Below are 24,434 nucleotides of genomic sequence, written 5' to 3'. Positions count from 1 at the left end.
ACTGAGGGTATATTTCTCAGCAAAATTAAGAGCGTGTTTTTTTTCTGCTTTAGGCTAATTACATACCACCATTGTATGCATATTAAACAGTTATGGGACCTAAAGAGATTTCTAAAGAGGTTCCCTTGGGGTAATTCACATTGTCTGGAAAGAGAGTCTTTTAAGGAAGTTACAGCTAAAATGCTTAACATGGCAGACAGTGGGGCTCTGAGTCTAACCGACCAATCAGCACTCACCCTCAGGTCGTGGGGTCAGGCATGCCTCACAGGACTTGCTGATTGGTCGGTTTATGAGGGTGCAGAGGTTACAGGCCCACTCCTCTTCCTCCTTCTTCGCTACATGATCATTGGTCCCACCTCCCTGGTAAGCCCAGCCAATCAGAGTGTTCCTGGTGGGGAGTTTGCTAGAAATTTACAGAAGAGTTTGATTGATAATTGTGTCCACTGTCCAATCTGTGCAGTGCGTACTGTACAGACACTTGTAACAATGACCCATTAATCGTAAATTAATGAACATCTCTGAAAAGCAAGCTTGAAGACACACTAAAAATGAGCAGAACGGGCATAAGACGACACATTAATAAAGTCAACGTGTCGTATTAAAGACGCCTTGGTTAATACAAGTAATGTGTCACAGATCTGTGCACTCACAAATTCATTAACACTGGAGATTAAAACTGAAGTGTCAGAGCAAAAGCCCAAAATGAAGAGCATCAACATCTCTCACCCCTGTTGTGACTTCTTTATGGAACACTATTAATGGGTAAATCAGCACTCTATGGAGACTCTTTATCACCACTAAACCACGACGGTGTTGAAAAAATGGGGTGATAAACAAGGACAAAACTTCAAATGAAATATTCAGTGAGATCCATCGGTGTATGTGTGTGTGCTGCTAGCGAGAAATATGTGTGTGTATACAGGTACAGTATGTGAGAAATATTTGTGTGTATTCTGTGCGTGTGTCACACATCTCACACACCCCAGATCAGCAGGCAGGAAAACAATTCTGACTATTTTTAGGGTGTTGAACAATAACTTTGGCTGAAGTACAAGAAAATGTCTTCCACTCTCAGTTCTGTGTGTGTGTGTCAGTGTGTGGTAGGACTTCAACTCCACTCTCAGCTCTCTCTGTGTGTGTGTGTGTGTGTGTGTGTGTGTAGTAGGACTTCAACTTCACTCCCAGCTCTGGGTGTGTGTGTTGTGGTAGGACTTGCCACATGCTTATGTTCACAGAGCCTTCTCAGCACCATATCCGCAGAGCCTTAAAAATGACAATAAGATTGAACCAAAAGCACTGCTGCCAAAAGCCCCCGTTTAAGCAGTAGTTTAATAGATTACGTTTTAATGAGGACAATGAATAAATTAACACACTGTCGAGCCAGAGAGAGGCTGATGGGGCTGGCAGAGAAGGGCCTATGGAGCAGCTGTCTGTCTGCCAGACACTAGTGGACTGCAGGGCAATGACCAGAACACACCGTTCCATTCCAGAATGTTCCTGAGAGTCCGCAATATGGATGCAGGATATTGCACAAATGGATCTCCATCAGGCAGAACCTGTCAGACTTCAGTGATATTCTTTTCTTTCAGACTTTAGAGTTTTTATTGAATTGGTCCAAATCTAGAGCACGGAGTGAGTTAATGGGCCCAGAAGTAAACAGAGGCAGAGGTAAGAACAAACTCTTTTAACAGGGGGAGTTAACCTTGAGCAGGTATGTCTGAGGCTGGATAAGGGGGTGCTGGGGGTTTGAGGAGGAAAGAGGTCAAAACAAGAAACAGGTGGAGGAGGAGGATAAAAAAAACACAGATCAGAACGCTTGACGGTCGACTTCAAGACAGCGCTGCCATACCTAACCCTAACCCCATCCAGGCAGCGCTGCCTGGAAGTCGACCGTGGGGGCCCAAAAGCCCATATATCAATCTGAACACACTAACTAAGAACGACCTGAATACCCTTCTGTACCCCCATGGACACACAGGGTTCTATTTGGCCCTCTACCCTCTAGGAGAATGAGACCAGGGCCACCCACGGGTCAGACTACACTGCTCGCAGAGCGGTGGCCACCCCCGGGTCAGCCTGTGCTGAGCAAGCATAAAGCCTGACAGAGCTAAAATGACTTAATCAATGCACTGCTATTACCCCCATCATTCATTATCAGTAAGCCATTGCCCAAATGGGACTCCGCAAGTGTGTGGTAGACTGTAAATTATGTATGTACATGACTGTTTGAGAGAGAGAGAGAGAAAGAGAGAGTGTGTGTGTCTGTGTGTACCAGTGTGTGTTAGACAATGAATTATGTATGTGAATGTATCTGTGTGAATACAAATTGATCTGCATGTGCCTGTGTATGTGTGTGTGTTTTGCATGCGTGTTGTGTGTGTGTGTGTATTTTCTATACCTCACCTGATGTTCAATAGGTTTGGGTCAGCTTTCTGACAGTGCTGACAGTAGTAAGTCATCCTGCCGTTATCGCCTAGGCGACAGACTGTGATGCTCCTGTTGCATTGGCCACACTGAGGACGCTTGTAGACTTTGTAATGCTTGTACAGGGCCGAGCCAGTCTTCCGACACTAGACAGAAACAGCCCGCGGCCATCATGGATGTAACATAAATAAATAAATAAAAAAATAAAAAAATTAAAAAAATGGAGCTCTAGCAATGATACATGCATGGTGTACATGTCCGAAGGCCTGTTCTCACAGATGAAGGCGGTGCAAAGCCACACACATCCTGCAGCTAATGGGTGCAGGATCTCGTACCAGTATCCAAGATAGTCAAAGACAAACCTCAGGAAGAGCCGCACGGCTCCATACATCACTACTAATAAACACTGTGAATGGGAGGTCTTTGGTGTGCGGATCGTCTTTGACTTTCTTGGATACTGTCCTCACAGATTTCAAAGTCCTAGTATCAAACACCCTGGATATGAAGGAGAGCTAATACAGGCTATACATTATGTTGCATTCCTCTAGCTTACGCTTACTTGGACTCATACCACCACTTTTATCAAATGTCAAAAATATGAACAATTGTCATCACTGGATTTGAAGGTTTACTAGCTCCAGTCCAAACCCAAGCCTACCTTATAAAACAGCAATGTGAAGTCCCGAGTCATCTTGACCAGATGGCGCACTTGCTCACTGGACAGCTGGGACACCTGTGACATGACATTAAGAATCTGAATGAGCTACATATCTGTGTGTGTGTTTATAGATTCATCTATGTAGAAAGTGGTTAAAGATTGTCCTATTGTCAGTAGAGGAGTTTGTCAGAACCCCCCCCCCCCCCCCCCCCCCCCAAAAAAAAAACCCAACAACAAAAAAAAAAAAAAAAAAAACAAGACCCACCCCCCAAAAAAAAAAAAAAAACACTATCTTTATTTTTAAACTCCTGCTAGTTAAAAGTGTAAGAAAGTGTGTGTCAATGACAGAGAGTGCCCTGGAGGACAACACTAAGAAAGGGTGCTGACTGTGGCAAGAGTAGCCACCCCCCCCATACTAACTAAATCCAGCAGCACTAGACTCATCATATCGCCTGGGTGACAGAACAGAAGTGGCGATGGCTACCCTGACAGCAGGATGAAGGCCACTGTCGAAGAGTGCTTCATTCTTGATGATGTTCCCCACGCCGGGCAGTACAGCCTGGTCCAGCAGAACGTCACAGAGCATGCGGCCACCCTCTGCTCTCATCGCCTCCTCCGCACGGGACGCACTGAACTTCTGTGAGCAAACGTCCAGACTCTCCATCGCATGCACCCTCTGCTCACAGTCAGCTGTAAGCCTGCCGACACACACACATGCACACAAATAAACACACACACATACACACAAAGACCGACAGACACATACCCACAAAGCCACCAGGACAACACAAAGACACCTGTTAATTGGTAGCCTAGAAATCTAGACGCACCCTAGCGCAGCAAATTGAATTTGCTGCCAGGGCTAGTCTAGCAACTCTCCGTTGGCTTGTGAGCTCGAAAAATTAAACTTCTATCAGGCCAATCAAATCGTGTATAGAGTCGTTAGGCAGGCTTAACATAATGAATGATGGAAGAGTTGCAACGGTTTGGCTTGAATTCCCTGCTACTTGAAAACAAAGAAGATGGATGTTGCTGTTGGCCAACAGTGTGAGTTAAGCTTGTTTTAAGATGGCAAAAGTTTGAACTAGCCAACTAGCTCCGCTGGTGGGAAAACGCATGGGACTCAGCGCTGTCCGATTGCGTGCAGAGGGAATTTGAAAGACAACCGAACATTTAAATGTCTGTCTGTCTCGTCGTCAGGCTAGTTAATTGGTCATTTGACAAGCCTACAATTCCACAAATCATTGCTTTAATTAAAAAGTGTGTGTGTGTGTGTGTCTCACTACAAATCAATTTCATGGAAAAGAAGAACAAGGCACTTCAGAGCTCAGAGCAGGGGCCAAGAGAAAACTCCATTAAATGTGCAGATGCGGGTATTGATCTGTGAGTGAGTGTAGGTATCTGTTAACCAAACACCCCAGCCAGCCCCAAGCAGATCGGCCTTCCCTTATAAGTTCAGCGTTATTCCAGTTAATGTGAAGCTGTGATAGTTAAAAAAAGATCACATGCCCGCGGGACCACAAGCTGAGAGCTGCTCCCCGGTTCTGTAGGCTGCATTGCAGAACACACACTAGAGGACAGATCTACACACTGAAGGATAAGTATGTGTTAGCTGTCGCTAGGCTACCTGATGTCCACTGTGGAGTCAAAGAAGCAGATGCAGTCATTGGTGAGCTGGACCACCAGCACAGGCAGAGAACCCCTCTGGTCCTTCCTCTCTGTTGGATTGATCCGCATAGAACCGTTCATGCCGAAGTGAACCCTGCAGAAGGCAATTCAGTCAATACAAACATGCAGTGTTGCCCTTGCTCTAGATCATTAAATAATTTAAGATTACAAATCAGGTACACATTCTGCATGCTTATAATGTTGTCATAGCATAAGCTCTAAACCGTGCAAACAATGATATTTCAGAACGCCGAGGAAAGGTGATATGGGGCGCCAAATGTAACATGCCTTATTTCGTGGACAGAATGACTTTCGTGTGACGAAATACATATATTCATTACGAAACCATGTTACATCATAACGCCTTTTGTCCACGGAATGCACAAATTGGTTTGCATTGTGTCCACGAAACACTAAGAGAGCACATCATTTCGTGGACGAAATTGACTGGTGGCCTTTTCCTTTCGTGGACATAATGCTGAATGCAGTATTCACTGTCGTAGACGAAATAAACTCTTTTTTTTGGTCAAAAGTAATTCTGTCTACGTAAATACGGAATGCATCATTCTTTCAATTTCGTCCACAAAAGTATTGTGTTGTGTTACAGAAGGCATTCCGTCCACGCAATAGTAACTTACAAGGATACAAGGAAGTTTATTGTCACATGCATATAGTTACTGGAAGTAAGAAATGCAGTGAAATTATGTCTGGTGTCAGCCTATTTGTGCATTAATGGGGGGGGGGGGGGGGGTAAAAAGTGCAGTAGAAGAGGGGTTTAGTAGATTAAGTGGCAAGGGCTGCATAAAAAAGGTGGGGGAGGATTGGGATTGGGTGGGGGGCACCAACAAGGAGCACCCAAGAGCAACAGGGGCAAGGAAAAACTCCCTTACCAAGGAAGAAACCTTGGGCAGATCCACGACTCAAGGGGCTAACCCAACTGCCAGGGGTCTTGGTGTGTGTGTTGGGGGGATGACAGGGGAGATGGGATAGTGTGCTGTGTATGTGGGGAGAGGGCAGTGTGCAATGTGTGTTGGAGAAGCTTCCTCCAACACACATAACTTAACTTACGAAATGCATTCAGTGACATATGCTTCCATTCTGTGGACGAAATGCATAATAGAATCACGAAATCAGTTTTGTGACCTGCTACAATACATTTCGTGAGTCAGCAGTTTACGGAATGAATTATGTGTCACGATCATTTTATTACGTGGACGAAATGAATAAGACAATCACGAAATCAGCTTTGTGACCTGCTACAATTCATTTCGTGAGTCAGCAGTTTACGGAATGAATTAGCCAGTGGGTCTTATTTAGAAGTGGCACTCGCGCCTCCCGTTATTCACAGAGCTGCGTGAAATGTATTGCAACTTTTCGCCACGAGGTGGCAGCTTAAGTCCGCTGTAGCATTGCCGGTAAACGGGACAACTGGCTGCATTCAGAGGCTTTGCAACGGCAGTGTGGTTGGCAATCCGCAAACCGGTGCCAGGCCGTGCTGGACCTAGCCTAGGTCGGCGAAAAGCAACTGCATAGGCTTTCTCTGAATTATCTATGGTCTATGATCTTCAAACTATAAGCCTCTTCGACGAGTAGATTGCTGGTCCACTGGACCACGAATTTAGGCTAGATTAGGTCTATGTCCGGTGCTTCTGTCTGTTAATTTTGCGGCACAACTGCTGGAACCGTGGACCGAAAGAAAAATAAACTAAATGTTTCCCTGATCAATGCATAGGCCTACTTCTTAATTCATCAAATATAGAGGCATAACATTAGCCTAGGTGGTAGTGATAGGCTGTGAGTGCTCATTCAAAGTCTATGCGTGTCTGTGCAAGTTGTAACAAATCGCCCTTATTCAAAAGAACTGATTGCCACTACGCATTTAAGGTTACGGGCGGATCTAACAAGCAGGAAATTATTCTAGCTCAATGCAGACGAAGACCTCAGTGAAACCCAAACATATGAGATTGATTCACTTTGTATTGTAATGAACGAACTCGCGGCCACTCGGCGCGCAACTGAAGGCCCGACACAATTAACAACAAAGTTTCACAATGCACGAACAAATGCCCCCCAAAGTTCAGTGCCCAATAGTCCCGACATCAAGCAGATAATTCAATCAGTCCAAAACACAAACGTGATCCCCGGAATAAGAAAGAGTTGTTGCGCTTACAGTCTGTTGAGAGGTCGTTCCCCAATACGGTTGCGAAACGCAATCTCACCAAAACACGCACGTTAGGAAAAATGCTCCTTTGCTTGCTGTAATCCAATGACTTTGGGAAAAAATGATGATCGCAGATAGCGAGAAAGAGTCACGGTATACGTTCAGCATGCAAGGCCTCTAACGCGCGTTACTCCATATACCAGCCGGCTTCGCACAGGTAACTCTCGGGGGCGAGCGCTCTCCCCGCGCCTCCATTTAAACAAAGTGCAATGAAAGTCACTCCTACCCAAAACACGCGTTCAACGGTCGGCTGACATCAACATTTTCATACATGGCATATTAAACAGAGAGAAAATACTAATACATTTTCATACAAACAACCATGTAAAAAGGTGATTTTGGCATCCTTTACAAAGTGATACTGACAAATTCGTGGGTAGGCTAAGCAACGATATTTAAAACAGTCAAGAAGTGGATTCCTGTAATGTTCATGAAAACAGTATAGCGATTGGATAGCCTAATAAGTTTATATCGTCTAGTTTATATCGTCTCGCTGGAGTGCGCGCATAATAGGCCTAATCGCTATGCCTACTTGCCCGTCCAAATAAAGGGCTTTCCTTTGTTTCACGGAGCTCTGACTAACGGGAGGCGCGATTAAAGTGGCCACTCCTAAATGGTAGCCTAGTAGGCTACCCACTGGCTAATTCATTCCGCAAACTGCTGACTCACGAAATGTATTGCAGCAGGTCACAAAACTGATTTCGTGATTCTGTTATGCATTTCGTCCACGTAATGAAATGATCGTGACACATAATTCATTCTGTAAACTGCTGACTCACGAAATGTATTGCAGCAGGTCACAAAACTGATTTCGTGTTTCGTCCACGTAATGAAATGCATACCTGTCAACACTCCCGTTTTTCCCGGGTTTCACCCGTATTTCAAGGCCATCTCCCAGAACCCACCCGTTTTGTTATTTCTCCCGGAAAACTCCCGTAATTTACAAGGCCATCAAACTTCAAAATCATTGATCCATTCAGGTTGCCAGATTGTGTATGAAATACACCCTACACATACACGATCACTTAGTTTCAATTTCAACCGTTTTGTCATAGGCTAAATGACAGGTATGATGAAATGACCGTGACACATAATTAATTACGTAAACTGCTGACTCACGAAATGTATTGCATCAGGTCACAAAACTGATTTCGTGATTCTGTTATGCATTTCGTCCACGTAATGAAATTATCGTGACACATAATTCATTTTGTAAACTGCTGACTCACGAAATGTATTGTACGTGATTCTATTATGCATTTCGTCCACAGAATGAAAGCATATGTCACTGAATGCATTTCATAAGTTGTTAAGTTACTATTGCGTGGACGGAATGCCTTCTGTAACAACACAATACTTCTGTGGACGAAATTGAAATAGGACGCACAGAATGATGCGTGTAGGTGCATTCCATATTTACGTAGACAGAATTACTTTTGCCCAAACATTTCGTCTACGACAGTGAATACTGCATTCAGCATTATGTCCACGAAAGGAAAAGGCCACCAGTCAATTTCGTCCACGAAATGATGTGCTCTCTTCAGTGTTTCGTGGACACAATGCAAACCAATTTGTGCATTCCGTGGACAAAAGGCGTTACGATGTAACATGGTTTCGTAATGAATATGTATTTCGTCACACGAAAGTCATTCTGTCCACGAAATAAGGCATGTTACATTTGGCGCTCCATAAAGCAACAGTTAACAAGTCAAGCTTACCTAAGCGTCCTTTCTCCAAAGTACAGGAACAACTCTTTTCCCAAGGTGTCCACCCCAGTGTACGAGCAACCACCGAAGACTTGGTACGAGCTTCTGACATTTCCTATCTACAAACACAGATTCCTTCATGTTACAACAGATCATGCGGCCTCGATCATGGGATCGAAAGGCTTGCTTGCTAGTCTATAATATACTAAGTTAGGCAACGACATTAGCTAACTATCGTAAAAGGACCAATGCCCGCTCCTTCCATTCAAAAAATCGAATACAATGTCACTTGAACCCTATGTTATGCACCTTACGAGAGAGAGCATAGCACTACTATATTCGAGTAAATCTACCTGACTACCTGTAGACATAGGCCAATCTACCTGACTACCTGTAGACATATGAGCGTGATTAAATTCTTTGGTAAAACGTGAGTAAATTACACAGTGTTGTCTGAACAATGTGAGCAATAAAATCGTGGATCGGTTGTTGTTGTGGCTAGCATAGATATATGACTAACCTGTTTGTTGTTGGCTGCATAACAACTTGCTTGTGTAACTTACCGACGTCGGTGTTGCTCCACCACGAATTTCCTTGACACGTTGTCCTTTCTGAACCCTTGAGCGGATCTTTTCTCCGTTCAAAGTACAGCCTGGGCCCTCAACCATTTCCAAAATATCCAAAAACACAACGTACGCTGATTTAAGGAGCAGACAAAATCAGAATATAAATGTTAGCCTACTTCGCCCGCCAGATTATTCGAAAATGCGCATGCGCATCTGCTCTATGCGCAAGAAGACTTTTTGCACATGCGCTGTTTAGCGACTGAGTAGATGGTAAAAGAAGGGCATATCCATAACACAGTACAGGATTGAGTAATCTTCGTAGACTCTTGTGTAGCCTACTCTGGTGGTCAAGGTTCATCTCTATCATCTTGAGCCTATTCCCTTGTTGCAGATATTTAAAATTGTATAACAAAGCCATTCACCATCAATAAAAATAATGTATGTAGGCTATGACATGCTATTCATAATAATAAGAAATACATAAGATAATAATAAAGAAGTACATATTTAATCAAAATACTCATATGGCATTTCTTAGTTATTTGTCTTAGCCTATAATCCTATGGTTGGCTTTGCCTTTATATCCAGAGCAACACTGCCATCTGCTGGCAATACACTATGACGCGTGTAGCATTTTGTCCCAGTTTCAATAATCTGTGCCCTATTCATTCAATGCTTTTTTTGTTTGTTTGTTTGTTTAAAGACTCTGACTGTTCTTTAATTAGTTACATTTATATTCCAGACCGTGTGCTTACTGGACAGAAGAAATGGGCTGTCACAACACTGAACCAGGAATCCAGGCACAGACAACACAGAAACCCACTGACCCAGTTCTGAGGGCTGGTGGTGACATTTGGACGCCGCTCCTAACCGCTCCCCCCACCCAATTTCCAAACATTTGTCCCATTCACGGAGCCATGACTGAATCCTCTGAGTTCAAGCCCTTCGCGGCACAGCTGTCCAATGTTTACCTCACCATCTTGGCGCTGTTCTGCTTCAAGCTCTTCGTCAGAATCACGCTGAACCTACTGACGTACTTCTATATAATCAGGGGGAACCGTAAAGAAGCGGCCAGAATATCCGCAGAGTTCTACGATTCTGGCCAAGGACAGAGTGAGTTGGCAGGCACCAGTCTGCGTCCCTTTGATAATTTCTTTGCAGAATTATTTAGCCTATTAGCCACTCCCTTGTTGTGGAAATAGGGCGTTTGTAAGTAGGCTATACAAGACAACACTTCCACTAATGGGATATTCCAAAGATATTCAGCAGTAGCCCACATTTTCCTTAAAACTTATCATGACAAAATTATCTTGATAGTCTTGATGCGAGCTTATATAGCTTATCATACATCATATAAGATTACATCTCATTTCACGTGATTCTTATGTCAATGAAGACATTAAAAACATAACTTATGATAGGCACATGGGTTAAGTAGGTTAACCCACCTTGTTCTCACACAAGCGCTCATGCAACGGTAGAGGGCGCGCCTGCCCAGAGGGCCAGGTTATTTATAGAACGGAACCATGATGCTCCTGCGCCCTCCTAGCGTTCTCCCTATTGCGTGAGCAGTCGGTCACCAGAGCGCACGGCCAATCTGAACCTTGGAGCAGTTGTATGAAAGCCCAGATCAGTGTCATGCCCCGTTGGTATATGCCAGAGCAAACTGAGATACCAAAATAAACTCAGTCTGCTACGCTAGGACTAGAACGGTAGCTGTTAAACACACGTCCCCAACATAAACTTGACTAGACTGGCTGTCAAAGGGGAGATCGCACATGGGTTGGTTGTCAAGTCAAGTTTTGACATATATTTTTATATTTATATATTTTATATAACGTTTTGACGTATATTTTAGATATTTTCTTAATAGGCCTATATAAACTGAACACAGCAGTCATTTAAGCAGTAGAGCTACATTTCTAAATCACCTTTATTATAGAAATAATGTCTACAGCTCTTACAGAGTAGGCCTAGGCCTACACCAACAGAGTAAACACAAGTTGTCAACATATTCTATCCAGAACTTCCAGGCATAGCCTACAGGAGGTGTAAGTTCTCTTGTTTCTGCAAAAGGAGACTTGTCAGAATAGTGCAGGTCAGCTGTCTGAGCATATGGATTGCAAGGGTAAGCATATGTTATAGAACCTTGTGTTTTGAAATATACAAGCTATTTGTTTGCTGAGGTCAGATTGTAAATATACTTACCTGAGTCCAGGTTTAGAGTGAAGTGCTGCTAGACATATGATCCAGAGAGTTTGGTGGAGCCAAAGCCAGAGACAAGGTGTTCCTTGTCCTGTGTGTGCAGCTGGTTTGGCAGTAATAAAGGGATGAAGGCAGGTGATGACGATGACAAGGATGTGTGGAACGCCACGGCGGGCATTATGGAGATCGACTCAGGTGTGTACTTGGACCCATGCAGACCCAAATCAAGTCCTCACTGGTCAGCACTGCTCATTGACATTGAAACCTATTTGCTGTGAATCTGCCACATCCCCACCAGATCAGGGCCTTTACACAGAGACAGGAGTGTTTTTGGAAGGGGCATACACAAGAGGGGGCCTTACTTTCTTACTGCAATGGTGTGTGTGTGTGTGTGTGTGTGTGTGTGTGTGTGTGTGTGTGTGTGTGTGTGTGTGTGTGTGTGTGTGTGTGGGTGTTGTAGTACTTGAGTCCAGTCCAAGTCATGAGATAAATTTAGAGACTCGTGACTTGACTTGGACTTGAGCACTGAATGACTCGAACTTGGACTCGGACTCGTACATTCAGACCAATATGTCATTAGAATATTATTTGGTATAGGATTTTAATATCTAAATTATTTTTAGTATTACAGTTTTTCTCGATCGTTTTGATACCTGTGTCAACTGTGACATCACGTTCTCAAAACAGTTAACACCCCTGTCTGAACAAAAGCACTCTGGACAAAATGACACATTTTGCTTGCAAAAGGCTGTTGCTCTCTCAAAACACTTAAAACATGCAGCAAAAGCAAATCTTGCCTTCAAACACTACAACTTGTTGCCAATTCAAAAACATTCTTTAATCAATCATTACACACTTGACAACAAAATGCAAAATCTAGTTCTCAAAATGAGCATTTTTGCTATGTCTGTTCCATTACTTTCTCATTTTTCTGGTATCAGAAACAATCTGTGAAAAGACAAAATGTACTGAATAAAAAAATAATTTATTCATTCCTCCCAAGATGTAACTGTCATTGACATGTAAGACATACAGCAAAACACTATAGCAAGATACTGTAAATGTCCTTGAACTACAACTTTCATCGAAATAAACCTACAGTAAAGACCTTTTGTACGGTTTTCTCCACCAAATAGGCAATACAGTACTTTGTCAAATGTGCATTAGATCCAAACTTGCAAATAGCAACACAGAACAGACATCTCTTATGTATAATGAATGATTGCTGATTGAAGAATTGTGCAATTGAGTTTCACACAGGTGTATCAGAGATTCAGACTTATGCATGGAATCTATACCACCTGTGAAAAGATGTTTTCCTTTTGTTTAGCATGGGAAAACCAATAGAGTTTAGGGCTTTTGAATGACACCTGTGTGAACTGTTTTGCAAAAGGGTGTGAGAAATGTGTGAACCCAATGAAAATGTGTGAACACATTCGCAAGAGATGAATTCTGCTGTGCAAAGAATGTAGTCATGAAGATCAAGTGGGTTCCAGTTTACTTAAGCAGGTAAAAGCAATCGAGAAAAACTGTAATATTAGTGCAATGGAGTGTCACGCCATGTTCCTACAATAATGGACGTTAACTTTAATGGCGCCAAATGCCTGGAGACATGAATGCCCCGAAGGTTGTCAGTTTTGCATTTAATAGTGACTTGACTCAGACTTGACTCGGATGAATAGTGGACTCGACTCAGACTTGACTTGGATTTTTTTTTAATGACTTGGACTTGACTCGGACTTGAACACTGGAGACTCGAACCTGGACTCGGACACGAGGCATAGTGACTTGACTACAACACTGGACTGTGTTGTAACATAAAACTAAGTTAAGGCCCCTGTGTGAGGTGTGCAAGTACAAGTGATGACACTGATTTGCGTTGCAGGGCCATGGGTAGATAGGACACCCCTCCATGACGCAGCCTATCACGGAAGACTGCTCTGTCTTAAGACCCTCATCTTTCAGGTAAGACAACAAAGGCACGACAATTACAACAACAAAAACACAATGACAATAATAATAATTATCCTATAGGTCCTGTGGATCACTGACAAGAAGTAGAAGTTTAATGACCAGCAAAATATATTATTTTGCAAATAGATACAGTAGGTTTTCAAAACATTTCACAATTTTAACCCCTAGGGAAGCTTCAATGTATACCTGTACCATGTTGTAATCATTCAAAAAACATTTACAGGACAGCCAGTTTTACTCTTACTGACAATTACTCTGTTTGTGTGTGTGTGTGTGTGTGTGTGTGTGTGTGTGTGTGTGTGTGTGTGTGTGTGTGTGTGTGTGTGTGTGTGTGTGTGTGTGTTTGTGTGTGTGTGCGTGCATGCATGTGTGCGTGTGTGTATGTGTGAATGTGTTTGTGTGTGTGTGTGTGTGCACGCGCCTTTCCACAGGGTCACAGTGTGAATGCCCTGACGATAGACCACGTGAGCCCTCTTCATGAAGCCTGTATTGGCAACCATGTTTCCTGTGCACGGGCCCTCATTGATGCTGGTGCCAATGTTAGTCCTCATACAAACACATTGTTTAAAGGAAATGCACGCATTTCCACAGGCGATGTGTGTATGGATAATTATTTTTGTCGATGAAGATTTTTATTTTTGTTGATGTGTGTGTGTGTGTGTGTGTGTGTCTGTGATCTTTCTGTGATCTGTGTATTACATGTTCTGTATGTGTGTATGTATGATGTGTTTGCGTGCAGGTGAATTTGAGCACCATAGATGGCGTTACGCCCCTGTTGAACTCGGTCATTGTGGGCAGTGTGGGATGTGCGGAGTCCCTCCTGGAGAGCGGGGCAAGACCCCAGGCCGCCGCCACCTGTCAGCCCTCCCCCCTTCATGAGGCATGTGCCCGAGGTATGTCTCACACACCCCGTACACAAACACACAAACACAACCCATACACTCACACTCCACAAGACACATATACAGGCCAAATTGATCATTTTTAGCTTCTGCATTAGCTGAAAATGCTTAGAAAAGTGCACCTGTGTGATTGAAAGGTCACTAGTTCAATCCACTGGACTGGCAGGAGAAATGTGAGAGGGAATGGACAGTGCTAGTCTCTCACTGAGTCACGACTGGAATGCTCTTGAGCAAATCCTCAACTGCTCCTCAAAACTGCTGCTGCCCATTACACCTGCTCCTAGTGCTCACTGCTTGTCACGGTAGGACAGGTGAAATGCTGAGGTCAGAGGTCACTGGAAGTGTAGGCTATGTGTGTGACAAAGAACTTGAGTTACAGTAGCTAAAAAACACCACAAGCAACTGCAGTATTTGTCTGTGGGTCTCCCCTGATGGTACAAATGCAAAGTTTATCTAGGGCTAGTGCCAGTGAGCCAAGATTTGAATTCCTCCTCTTCCCCTTGTGTATAATTCCTTTTCCAAGTAAATGTTTAAATGAATGAACAGAACTTAATCAATAAGAATGGACTTGTCAAGAGAACACCACTTAGTCTTTCATCCGCCTTAATGGAGAGCCTCTCCCCCAGGCCCAAACATAACTCTTGTGGACAAACAGGCTCTTAATGCATCCTGACCCAAACGCACACAGCACACACACACACACACACACACACACACACACACACACACACACACACACCATCATCGGGATGATCCCAGCAGAGGTCACTCATTAAGCCATCCATCCTGTCCTAACTGCGCTAGATAACGTTATGTGCCTATGATCCTCTGTAGTATACATCCCAACACATCCGTGCTCCATATATTCAAGACCTGACCATCCCCATACACTTAAAGACCTGACCACCCCCATACACTTAAAGACCTGACCATCCCCATACACTTAAAGGCAGTAATGGAGATGGATTGAGCAGTGGTGGCTCTTAATAGAGAGTGGGTGGCCTCAGGTGGCATTCATGAAGTCCTGCTCTGCTAATGGATGGGGGTGGACTGTGGTTGTGTGTGGTGGTGGTGGGGGGGTGGTCGATCAGCTCTCCTGTGGCCCAGGAAGGTCGATAGCCTTTCTGCTTCAGCTGCTGAACAGCTGGATGCTAATGATGAGGTGCGTCTGTGCCTGATCACAGGTGTGCACGTGGACACACACACACACATGCGCATACACCACACACACACACACACACACACACACACACACACACACACACACACACACACACACACACACACACACACAAACTCACTCTCACACACACTCACTTGCACTACAAAGATTCACTTGTGATTTGTGCATTGTGTCATGCCTAGTGTAAATACAACAAAAAGACCCTCAATAGGACAGCTTACCATCTTTATTGCAGCAGGCCATTTTGGTTTATTTCCCTGGCAACAGTCAGAAACCATTGTCCAGCCAGCAGTGGCAGTAAGGTTCACAGTTCAGCAGCCAATCAGTGTGGAGAGAATGAATAAGGTTGCCATAGAGACAATGTAAACAGTCTCCATCAAAGATCTAGAAGTCTCCATAGAGATGCTGAATAGATCAATACTTTTGTGTTAGTGGGACTGCTGTGAAGTAATGAGGAATATTTAAAGTGCCCACTGACAGGGATGGTTTGTGCCCCTGCAGGTCACATTAAGTGTGTGGAAGCCCTGATTACCTGGGGGGCGGATGTGGACATGGACCTGCCTGCCAGCGGGACACCTCTCTACACCTCATGCCGTACTAGGCACCCCTTGTGTGCCAAGAGACTGCTGGATGCAGGTATATGGCACCCGTGATCCCACAATGCACCTCTCTCACGTCACTGAGTGAGTCTCACTGTATGAGACTTCTCATGTGTCCTTTGTGTTGTTTCAGTGATCAGAGCAAATAGTCATATTTTGTGTTGAGATAGCACAACAAAACAGAAAAAGTTGGGACATTTCATAAAATGCATAAAAACAGAATGTGATAATATACAAGCCTCATAAACCCATATTTAGCAGCAAATAGGACATAGACGACATATCAAATGTTGAAAATAAAAATTTTGACTATTTCATGAAAAATATATGTTAATTTTTAATTTGTTAACATGTTTCAAAAAAAGTTGGGACGGGAGCATTATAGCTTGTTTAAAACACTGTGCTGCTTCACCTCTTCATTTAACAACATTCTGTAAATGTTTAGGAACTGAGGAGATCATATTGAGTTTTGAAAATTAAATGTTTTCCCATTACTCCCCTATATAGGATTTCAGTTGCTCAACAGTATGTATGGGGTATTCTTAGTCATGATTTTCATTCCATTATGCACCTAATTTGACAAATCTGGACTGCAGGCAGTCCACCTTAGCACCTGGACTCTTCCTCTATAGAGAAATACTATTTGCATATATGTGCAGAATTCATTTTGGAATTGTTTTCCTGAAATATTCAAGGTCTTCCCTGGAAAAGTCATTGCCTGGATGGCAGTATATGTTGCTCAAAACCTGTATACATCATTCAGAATTGATTGTGCTTTGCAAAATGTGCAAGATGCCCATGCTGTAGGCACTAATGCTCCTTCACACCATCATAGATGTTGGGTTTCGAACTGAGCACTATGAACAAGTTGGATAGGTTGGATACTTGGATAGCCCCTCTCCTCTTTAGCCCAGATGAGTCCATGATTTCCAAAAAGAATGGAACATTTTGATTGGTCTAACCACAGGACCTTCTCCCATGTTACCTCAGTCCATTTTAAACAAGCTCAGGCCCAGATAAGACTGTGGTATTTTCTGTATGACGTCTCAATACAATTTTGGCTGTTTTGGCTGTTACAATTTTGGCTGCAATTTTTGAATTGAGCACATAGACACATAGTTATCAAAGGTTTTCCTGAGACACAAAGGTTTTCCTGAGACACACTGTGCACATAGACAATAGTTATCAAAGGTTTTCCTGAGCTCATACAATGACTGGAAACAGATCGGGTGTTGATGCAGTGCCATTTGAGGTCCAAAAGACCACAGTCATTCAATTTATTTTTCAGCTCTTTCCCTTGTTTGCAAAGATCTTTGTTTGCAAAGAACATGTTGGTATCAAATCCAAAATTAACATATTTTCCATGAAATAGTCAAATTTGTCATTTTCAACATTGGATATGTTGCCTTTGTCCTTTTTGCAACTAAATATGAGTTTAAGAGATTTGCAGATTATTGCATTCTGTTTTTATTCACATTTTACACAATGTCCCAACTTTTTCTGTTTTGGGGTTGTATTACCTGGCTGCATGGCAAATAAAAACAATAATAGAACTAATCATGTGACACAGTTGTCTATGGCAGAGACCATATGACAGAGGTCCATTAGCAGCACATGTGTGTCTGCACCCCTGACTGTGCAGGAGCAGACGTTCAGCTGGGCACGGCGATGGACACACCGCTACACATGGCTGCAGAGAGGGACTGCACTGAGCTTGTGCAGCTCCTGCTGGAGTTTGGGGCCGACGCCAACGTGAGAAACGCGGAGTTCAAGAGGCCTGTTGAGTCAGCGCCACCCGGCAGTCTCACTGAAGGCTTTCTGCTTGTGTATGAGGGTGAGGAGAAGAGAGATAGAGAGTGTGTGTGTTTGTGTGTGTGAGAGAGAGTGTGTGTGTGAGAAAGAGAGAGAGAGAGAGAGAGAAATGTCTGAGAGGTTATCTAAATGACTGTTTAGTCAATAACTAAATGAATTAATAACTGCATAATTAATTTGGTCTTTTCTCACACTATCTCTTTTCAGCTACCCCACGTATCTTGAGCCATTTGTGCCGTCAGCGAATCAGAGAATGTGCTGGTCGCCAGAGACTTCACCTGCTCCCCAGCCTGCCTCTTCCTAAAGCTCTCAGAAACTTTGTGTGCTTCAGATAGTGACACCAGTTCTGCTGCTGGACCCCAAAGTAGCCTTTGGTGCCATAGATGTTTGGTTCCCCAAAAGCACTTTCCCATGCATGCATTTTTGAATGTGTGTTCTTATCAAGTTCATTTCAGCATCTATGTTGCTTTAATAAAACTTCATAAAATCTATTAACAATTAAAAAGTATAGGCTACATAGGCCTCCTTTCTTAATCTTTGAGCATAGGCTATAGCCAAAGAATGTAACTATAGCACTGCTACTACAATAACAATGCTACTACAATAACACTGCCATAATGCCAACTACAAACCTCTGGAGACTTTTCAACGTTTGTATTCCAAGCCAGAGGTGGCAGTAAAAGGGTTTTCTGGCGCCAAATCCTTGAGGCCCGATGGAAGTCCGTTGTCATAGAGATGTAAACAATAAAGTCTAAACTCTCACCCCGTTGGGTTTTTCTAAGAGTTAAATCTGTTTATTTGGTTGACAGTGCTACTTAAATTTAAGCGACACAATGGCTTATGCACAAACTCCTAAGAAGACGGGGCTCCCTCGAGAAGTTCTGAAATGGTTGCAAAGTCTTGATTTATCCTTTTCTCCAAAGAATGTACGCAGGTGAGTTTGTTGACGTTCTTGGCTAGCTAGCTGACATTATGATAGCTCATCTATGATGATGATAGCTAGGCAGCAAACCTTGCTAGATAAGGATTTTCCTAATTTAGCCCATGCTTGATTGGAAGTAGGCCTAGGCTTACCTGACCAAATAGCCAGCTCCACAGTTTTGCTAGACATGGTAGTGTAGCCTTTTATTAATTTACGCAGGATAGTGCTACATAACGTTAACAAAATGGATATCTTTACAGAGACTTTTCCAATGGCTACCTTGTAGCTGAGATTTTTTCTTGGTACTATCCTGAGGATTTCACCATGCACTCGTATGACAACGGGACATCACTGGCCGCCAAACTCAGCAACTGGGCCCAGATAGAACGGGTATGAGAGGGAGACAAACGCATCCTCCTTTGGCTCACTGTTAGCTTAAACGTCAGAGACTATTAAACGAAGAAGGGAAAACGAAATCTTTTGGTGTGGATTTGGCAGTTTGTGTTTATGTAATTGACCAAAGTAGAATGCAATACGCATAAAGAATACATATTTTAACTTCCTGTATTGTTTCTATATTTGAAGTTTTTCACGAGACAACACATCCCTTTGCCAAAGGAGGTCATAGATGGCACCATTCACTGCAAGCCAGGGGCTGCAGAGCTTCTGGTGCAGGAGATCTACAGTATCTTGACCCACAGGCGGTAGGTGGAGTCTCTTTAACACATGTGCTATTGGGCGGGTTCGTCTTCAGGTAGCCGCTTACAGCACTGGCTTAAAGCAGTGCATGCTGGGCTTCACACAGTACCAGATGTGTTCTATGTCCACCATGCCTTGCTTTAAGCCAGCGCTGTAAGCCTCTGCATGAATCTGAACATACCCATTAACATTTCGGGAAGGGCAATGGGGGTCAGATAGGCAACCCTTAAAGCAGCTGTCTCTGGCAGTATGAGGTGAACGAGGATAGAAGTGGATGGGGAGAGTTATAGAGCCGGGGTCCCCAACCTTTTATGTACCATGGACCGGTTTGATTCCTATTTTTTATTCACGGACCGGAACATTCCATGTTCCATATGTGTTGTGCATGCATTACTTGAAAAGAACTAGCTCCAGTTATGTATGAACAGTGAAGGTAACGATCTCTTGTGAAAAACGTGAACTTGAAGAAGTGAAAATTGAACAATATGAACTATGAATATTGAACAACTTGAAGCTACATCTATAAGTGTGAACATGCTTAACAAAATATGGGAACAAAACATGGGAACTAAACGTGCATTACGAATATAATCAGTGGGAGCCCTGCTTGTTTCCCTGCAACAAGAAGCTTCCATCTGGGGGTGATGGAAGACAGTGACACCCTCAGTGTGTTTGAAATGTCCAGTCGAAGTGAAAATTGAACAATATGAACTATGAATATTGAACAACTTGAAGCTACATCTATAAGTGTGAACATGCTTAACAAAATATGGGAACAAAACATGGGAACTAAACGTGCATTACGAATCAGTGGGAGCCCTGCTTGTTTCCCTGCAACAAGAAGCTTCCATCTGGGGGTGATGGAAGACAGTGACACCCTCAGTGTGTTTGAAATGTCCAGTCGATTGCGCAATTTGGTCTTAGTTGCAGTCATTGCCGAAAACCCGGTCTCGCATAGATACGTGGTGGGAAACGTTTTCAGCGCTTTTACGGCTATCTCGGGATATTCTGCTTTGGATTTGATCCAAAAAACCGCCAGAGAGGTTTCCTTATACACACTCTTAAGACCACCGTCATTTGCAATTTCGATCAACTGCTCTTCCTCCTGCGCTGACAAGTTAGGACTATTCGGGATATTGACAAATGGGTTGCGGACCCACTCATTGGTTTGCCGTGGATCTTTGTTTGGAGGATGGGAAGTAACGCTCAAACTCATTTGAAAGCGCAACAAGGTGATCGCGCACCAGCTGCGAGAGAAAGGGCCCTGCCTCAGTCTCTCCCAAAACCCCCACTACTGTTTGGAACATATCAAATACACACCGGTCCACTCGTCGTCCCCACAAATCAAGCTTGGCTTTAAATGCAGCGACTTTATCTGCCAGTTTAAAGACAGTCGTCATTCTCCCCTGGAGTGACAGGTTGAGGTAATTAAGCAACCCGAATATGTCACACAGGTAAGCGAGTTTTGACACCCAGTCCTCATCATAAAATGTGCAGCTGACTTTTTTTCTGTAAGAAATCTCTGCAGCGGCTCTCGCAACTCAAACACTCTGGTGACCTGCTAAATATGCTTGTTTTTTGTTGCTCATTCTAGCAGTTTAGCTAACTTTGTGTGACACTACTGTTCGCCAAGAACTGATCAAGTGAAGTGAGCTGACCTGAGGCTGCGCAGCGCTGAAGGCAATATGTAAAAGTGTTGAAGGCGGGACAGACAGACGTAAGAAAATAGACCTTGCAAAATGCAAACATGCGTGCAATCAAACAACTGCATATAGGCCTAAGCCATGTAAAAAAGTGACCTTATTGCGGATTAAATTTAGTTTAGTTTGCATGCATTTTTTTAAACTCATGTCGTAGGCTACGGCCCGGTTAGGAATGTCCTGCGGCCCGGTGGTTGGGGACCGCTGTTATAGAGGACAAGAACAGAGGGAGAAAGGTGAAAGATAGAGCCCTCTCCTGATAAGTATGGATCCATCCCAATTCCCAAACTCTACTAAAAGTGCTACGGCCACAGGTTTAAACTCATTACACGTGCGGACCACTGCTGCCCGCAATGTGCACAGAGCTATGCCGTTGGCGTTGGTCATGTCCTTTTCACAAAGGTCTAAGGGTTATACCACAGGAATTTTTTGCTGGCTTTGATAAAGTATATTGACGTGACTACTAGGAAACGAACGTGCTGGGCTTTACAAAGTGGGCGGTTTCCCTCCCTGCCTGTAGACCGACTGTTCCTTTCCCTGACCATAGAAAGGCAATGGTCATAATGGACAGGTGAATAGATTTTGCAAAAACATCTCAATGTTATAAAATGAATGAAAAGTGTATGGCATGACTCCTTCAAGGTGTTTTTCTGTCATGTTTTAAGTACATTACAGTACAGTAAGTTAATATGTCTACAGTACAGACATAATCTGGCAGTGGGCTTTAGCTTTTATTTTCAAGTGACTTCAAATATATTTAATTAAAGTTTCTCTTGCTTTGGTCCCCGCTGCTTTTGTCAACTTCCTGTCCTGTAGGTTGAAGACGTGGCTCGGGGGAGATGTCGACTTCTCTGACCGTGGCTACCAGGTGCAGCTTCCTATGGTGGCGCGCTCCACAGCCTCCAAGGCCATCAAGAACAACCTGCGACAGTCAGAGATGGTAGCTGAGCCCAACATTAACACCATCCAGGGCAAGATCCAGGCCATTGTACAGCGCCACCTAGAGGACAGGAGACTGGAACGCTTACAGGATCCGAGTAAGATGGCTCAGACATGAACACATACTGCACATGAACACATGCTGAAGCCTACCCACACATGCACACACACACACACTCACACACACACTCACACAGTACACACACACACAAACATATGCAACACACAAATTCACTCACAGCTTGCATACAACAGTCATCAATTGCCAGCACCTTGACCCACACCACAAATAGGCACAGGTGGTGTCACAATAAAGGAGCACTTAACAGACACTACTCCAACCAATCCATGCAAGTCATTTGTGCAGATATCGTGAAGACATAGGTGCTGGATGTGCCATCGTGTCACACATGTAGATGTTCTGTTCACCTCAGTCCTGTCCTGTCCTGTCCCCCCCCCCCCCAGAACGTTTCGGTGTGAAGCCCACCCTGGGGGAGCGTGCGGCTTGCCTATCCACCTCGTCCAGCCGGTCCACACAGGGTCCAGATTCCCCCTTCATCTCACAGCCTGGTGAGCAACACTCCAGTAATGATAGCCTGCTACTGAGGGTCTCTTTTAGGGGCCGTCTACACGACGCTGTTTTTTGTGAAACCGGTGAGGTTTTGTTATCGGTTACGCCTTGCGTGTACACGACGCCGGCAGTTTAGGAGACTGTAACCGAGAGTTTTTGAAACCGGCTTCCGAAGTGGGAATTTTTGAAAGCGCCGGCTAACTTTCGCCGTGTAGACGCCTGTAGGTGCGAAGCCGGCAATTTTATGACGACACAGCCCCACCTCTCAACTCAGCCACGGCACTCGACCTGACACGCTGCTTGTCAAAACAAACCAAACCATTTATTTATCATATTAAAATGTTTTTTCTTTCCCCTGTCATGATTTATGTGCACAATGTAGCCTATCAGCCTTTTGTGGCTAAGTTAGAAGCACATATTAGCTTAACTTAATTAAACATTAGCTTACTGCATGTACATTTTTTCTCCAGTGGTGCTCAGACCTAATGCAATGCGTAGACTAGGCCTAAGCATTTGAAATTTCACATAGCAGTCACATACCTTGAAAATGAACTTTATTAGTTTAACAGTTGAATTGAAAACCGAATTGTCTGTAGTCTCCTTATTTCATGCAACTGCTTAACAAACTGTTTCAACAATGTTTTCTTCTTCTACACGATTCACGAGAATTAAACGTGAAGCTTATGCACGGCCGGCGCCATCGACTGGTCTTCTTCTTCTTCTTTCGGGTTAGTGGCGGGTTACACCTACAGGCGCATACCACCACCTACAGATCAACATATTGCCAATGCAGGTTATGGCGTCTCAGCAACAATAAATAAAAGGAGAAAGGAGAGCATCGACTGGTCTGGCACTACAGCACATTTAGCCGGTTACACCTCTGTGTGCACGTTTTTTCTTTACCGGTGTCGTTAAAGGTGTGAAAGCGGTAAGAGAAAATTCACCCGGCGGTTTCGTGTAGACGTACCCTTAATGAGGTGCTCTGTGTGTGGAGGTATCCCATTACACCACTGAAGTCATTTACTGACTCTCCCATGCCTCACCTACTGAGACATTGCAAGAAAGTAAAGAAACTACACAGAGCTGCTGCTACTGGTTCTCTTGCTGGGATACTCCATAACACATTAATTAGGTGTTCTAGTGTTTCTTTCAGACACTGTGTAATATTGCGGAGATACGGTACCTCTACTGGTTATCTCATTAAGACATCTAATTGAGTAGACACGGTAAAAACAGTGAAATAAAACCAGCAAAGAAAATCCACTAGTGTGCGGTGATCCTTCACTTTTTTAAATTTTATTATCAATTGCACCGCACCAGCTCCTGGAAGGCTGTGCATAGGAACTTTATCCTTAGTAGACACGGTACTTACTGGAAAGCTTTAAAGGGTTTTCATACAGAGGGTGGTTCTCCTTACAGAGACTCTACTGAGGTTTTGAGGTTCCATTTTGCCTACCCAAATGCCCCATACCATGTTACATAATGTAACGTCACATTACAGTAACACTGACTGTTGATTGGTCACTGTTCCAGACTCGAGAGGCTCGTTGATCAGGAGCAGAACCAGTGTCCACTTCAAGGAGATGGACAGGACTCTGTCCTACTAAAGATGGCCGCTGAGTGCTAACTTGATCCCAGTGAGTGAAGCGATGAAACAAGCTCAGTCTAATAAAACTCTAACAGAA

General features: G+C 43.7%; 3 protein-coding genes across 6 annotated transcripts in view; 2 read left to right on the top strand and 1 right to left on the bottom strand.

Annotated features, from left to right (window-relative positions):
* Positions 1–11,682, bottom strand: part of neil3 (nei-like DNA glycosylase 3) — a 15,278-nt gene extending 3,596 nt beyond the window's left edge. Inside the window, exons 1-8 of one of the 3 annotated variants that reach the window (XM_042061994.1) lie at positions 11,452–11,682; positions 9,241–9,374; positions 8,690–8,796; positions 4,710–4,844; positions 3,567–3,780; positions 3,083–3,157; positions 2,404–2,570; positions 237–403 (exon numbers count right to left, since the gene is read on the bottom strand). In XM_042061994.1, coding sequence (XP_041917928.1) covers positions 237–403; positions 2,404–2,570; positions 3,083–3,157; positions 3,567–3,780; positions 4,710–4,844; positions 8,690–8,796; positions 9,241–9,345 — 970 coding nt within the window. In that variant the 5' untranslated portion in view covers positions 9,346–9,374; positions 11,452–11,682. Of the gene's footprint in view, positions 1–236; positions 404–2,403; positions 2,571–3,082; positions 3,158–3,566; positions 3,781–4,709; positions 4,845–6,920; positions 7,185–8,689; positions 8,797–9,240; positions 9,375–9,998; positions 10,044–11,451 lie in introns of those variants that run through there. The other 2 variants (XM_042061995.1, XM_042061996.1) reach the window with 2 other exon arrangements.
* Positions 10,011–18,683, top strand: asb5a (ankyrin repeat and SOCS box containing 5a). Its single transcript, XM_042062025.1, has 7 exons — positions 10,011–10,356; positions 13,334–13,413; positions 13,854–13,961; positions 14,162–14,315; positions 16,009–16,143; positions 17,749–17,940; positions 18,126–18,683. The coding sequence occupies exons 1-7, from the start codon at positions 10,011–10,013 to the stop codon at positions 18,251–18,253; spliced, it is 1,143 nt and encodes a 380-aa protein (XP_041917959.1). The 3' UTR covers positions 18,254–18,683.
* Positions 18,638–24,434, top strand: spata4 (spermatogenesis associated 4). 2 transcript variants are annotated; one of them, XM_042062053.1, is made up of 6 exons: positions 18,638–18,852; positions 19,101–19,230; positions 19,426–19,544; positions 22,056–22,276; positions 22,644–22,748; positions 24,283–24,434. In XM_042062053.1, the coding sequence occupies exons 1-6, from the start codon at positions 18,752–18,754 to the stop codon at positions 24,354–24,356; spliced, it is 750 nt and encodes a 249-aa protein (XP_041917987.1). In that variant the 5' UTR covers positions 18,638–18,751; the 3' UTR covers positions 24,357–24,434. The 2 variants fall into 2 exon arrangements, with proteins under 2 accessions (XP_041917987.1, XP_041917988.1); XM_042062054.1 differs by lacking the exon at positions 22,644–22,748.

This window comes from Alosa sapidissima, chromosome 14 (genome assembly GCF_018492685.1).
Source record: "Alosa sapidissima isolate fAloSap1 chromosome 14, fAloSap1.pri, whole genome shotgun sequence".
Lineage (NCBI taxonomy): Eukaryota > Metazoa > Chordata > Actinopteri > Clupeiformes > Clupeidae > Alosa > Alosa sapidissima.
This window is presented reverse-complemented; position numbering and strand designations above follow the sequence as displayed.

What these genes read in the sequence shown, in the direction of transcription:
- asb5a (XM_042062025.1), top strand. Translation starts at nt 10,011, where the DNA reads ATGGGCTGTCACAACACTGAACCAGGAATCCAGGCACAGACAACACAG. An exon ending in CGATTCTGGCCAAGGACAGA is followed by an intron (nt 10,357 to 13,333) that starts GTGAGTTGGCAG and finishes TTTGCGTTGCAG; the next exon opens with GGCCATGGGTAGATAGGACA. An exon ending in TCATGAGGCATGTGCCCGAG is followed by an intron (nt 14,316 to 16,008) that starts GTATGTCTCACA and finishes GTGCCCCTGCAG; the next exon opens with GTCACATTAAGTGTGTGGAA.
- spata4 (XM_042062053.1), top strand. Translation starts at nt 18,752, where the DNA reads ATGGCTTATGCACAAACTCCTAAGAAGACGGGGCTCCCTCGAGAAGTT. An exon ending in TCTCCAAAGAATGTACGCAG is followed by an intron (nt 18,853 to 19,100) that starts GTGAGTTTGTTG and finishes ATATCTTTACAG; the next exon opens with AGACTTTTCCAATGGCTACC. An exon ending in GGAACGCTTACAGGATCCGA is followed by an intron (nt 22,277 to 22,643) that starts GTAAGATGGCTC and finishes CCCCCCCCCCAG; the next exon opens with AACGTTTCGGTGTGAAGCCC.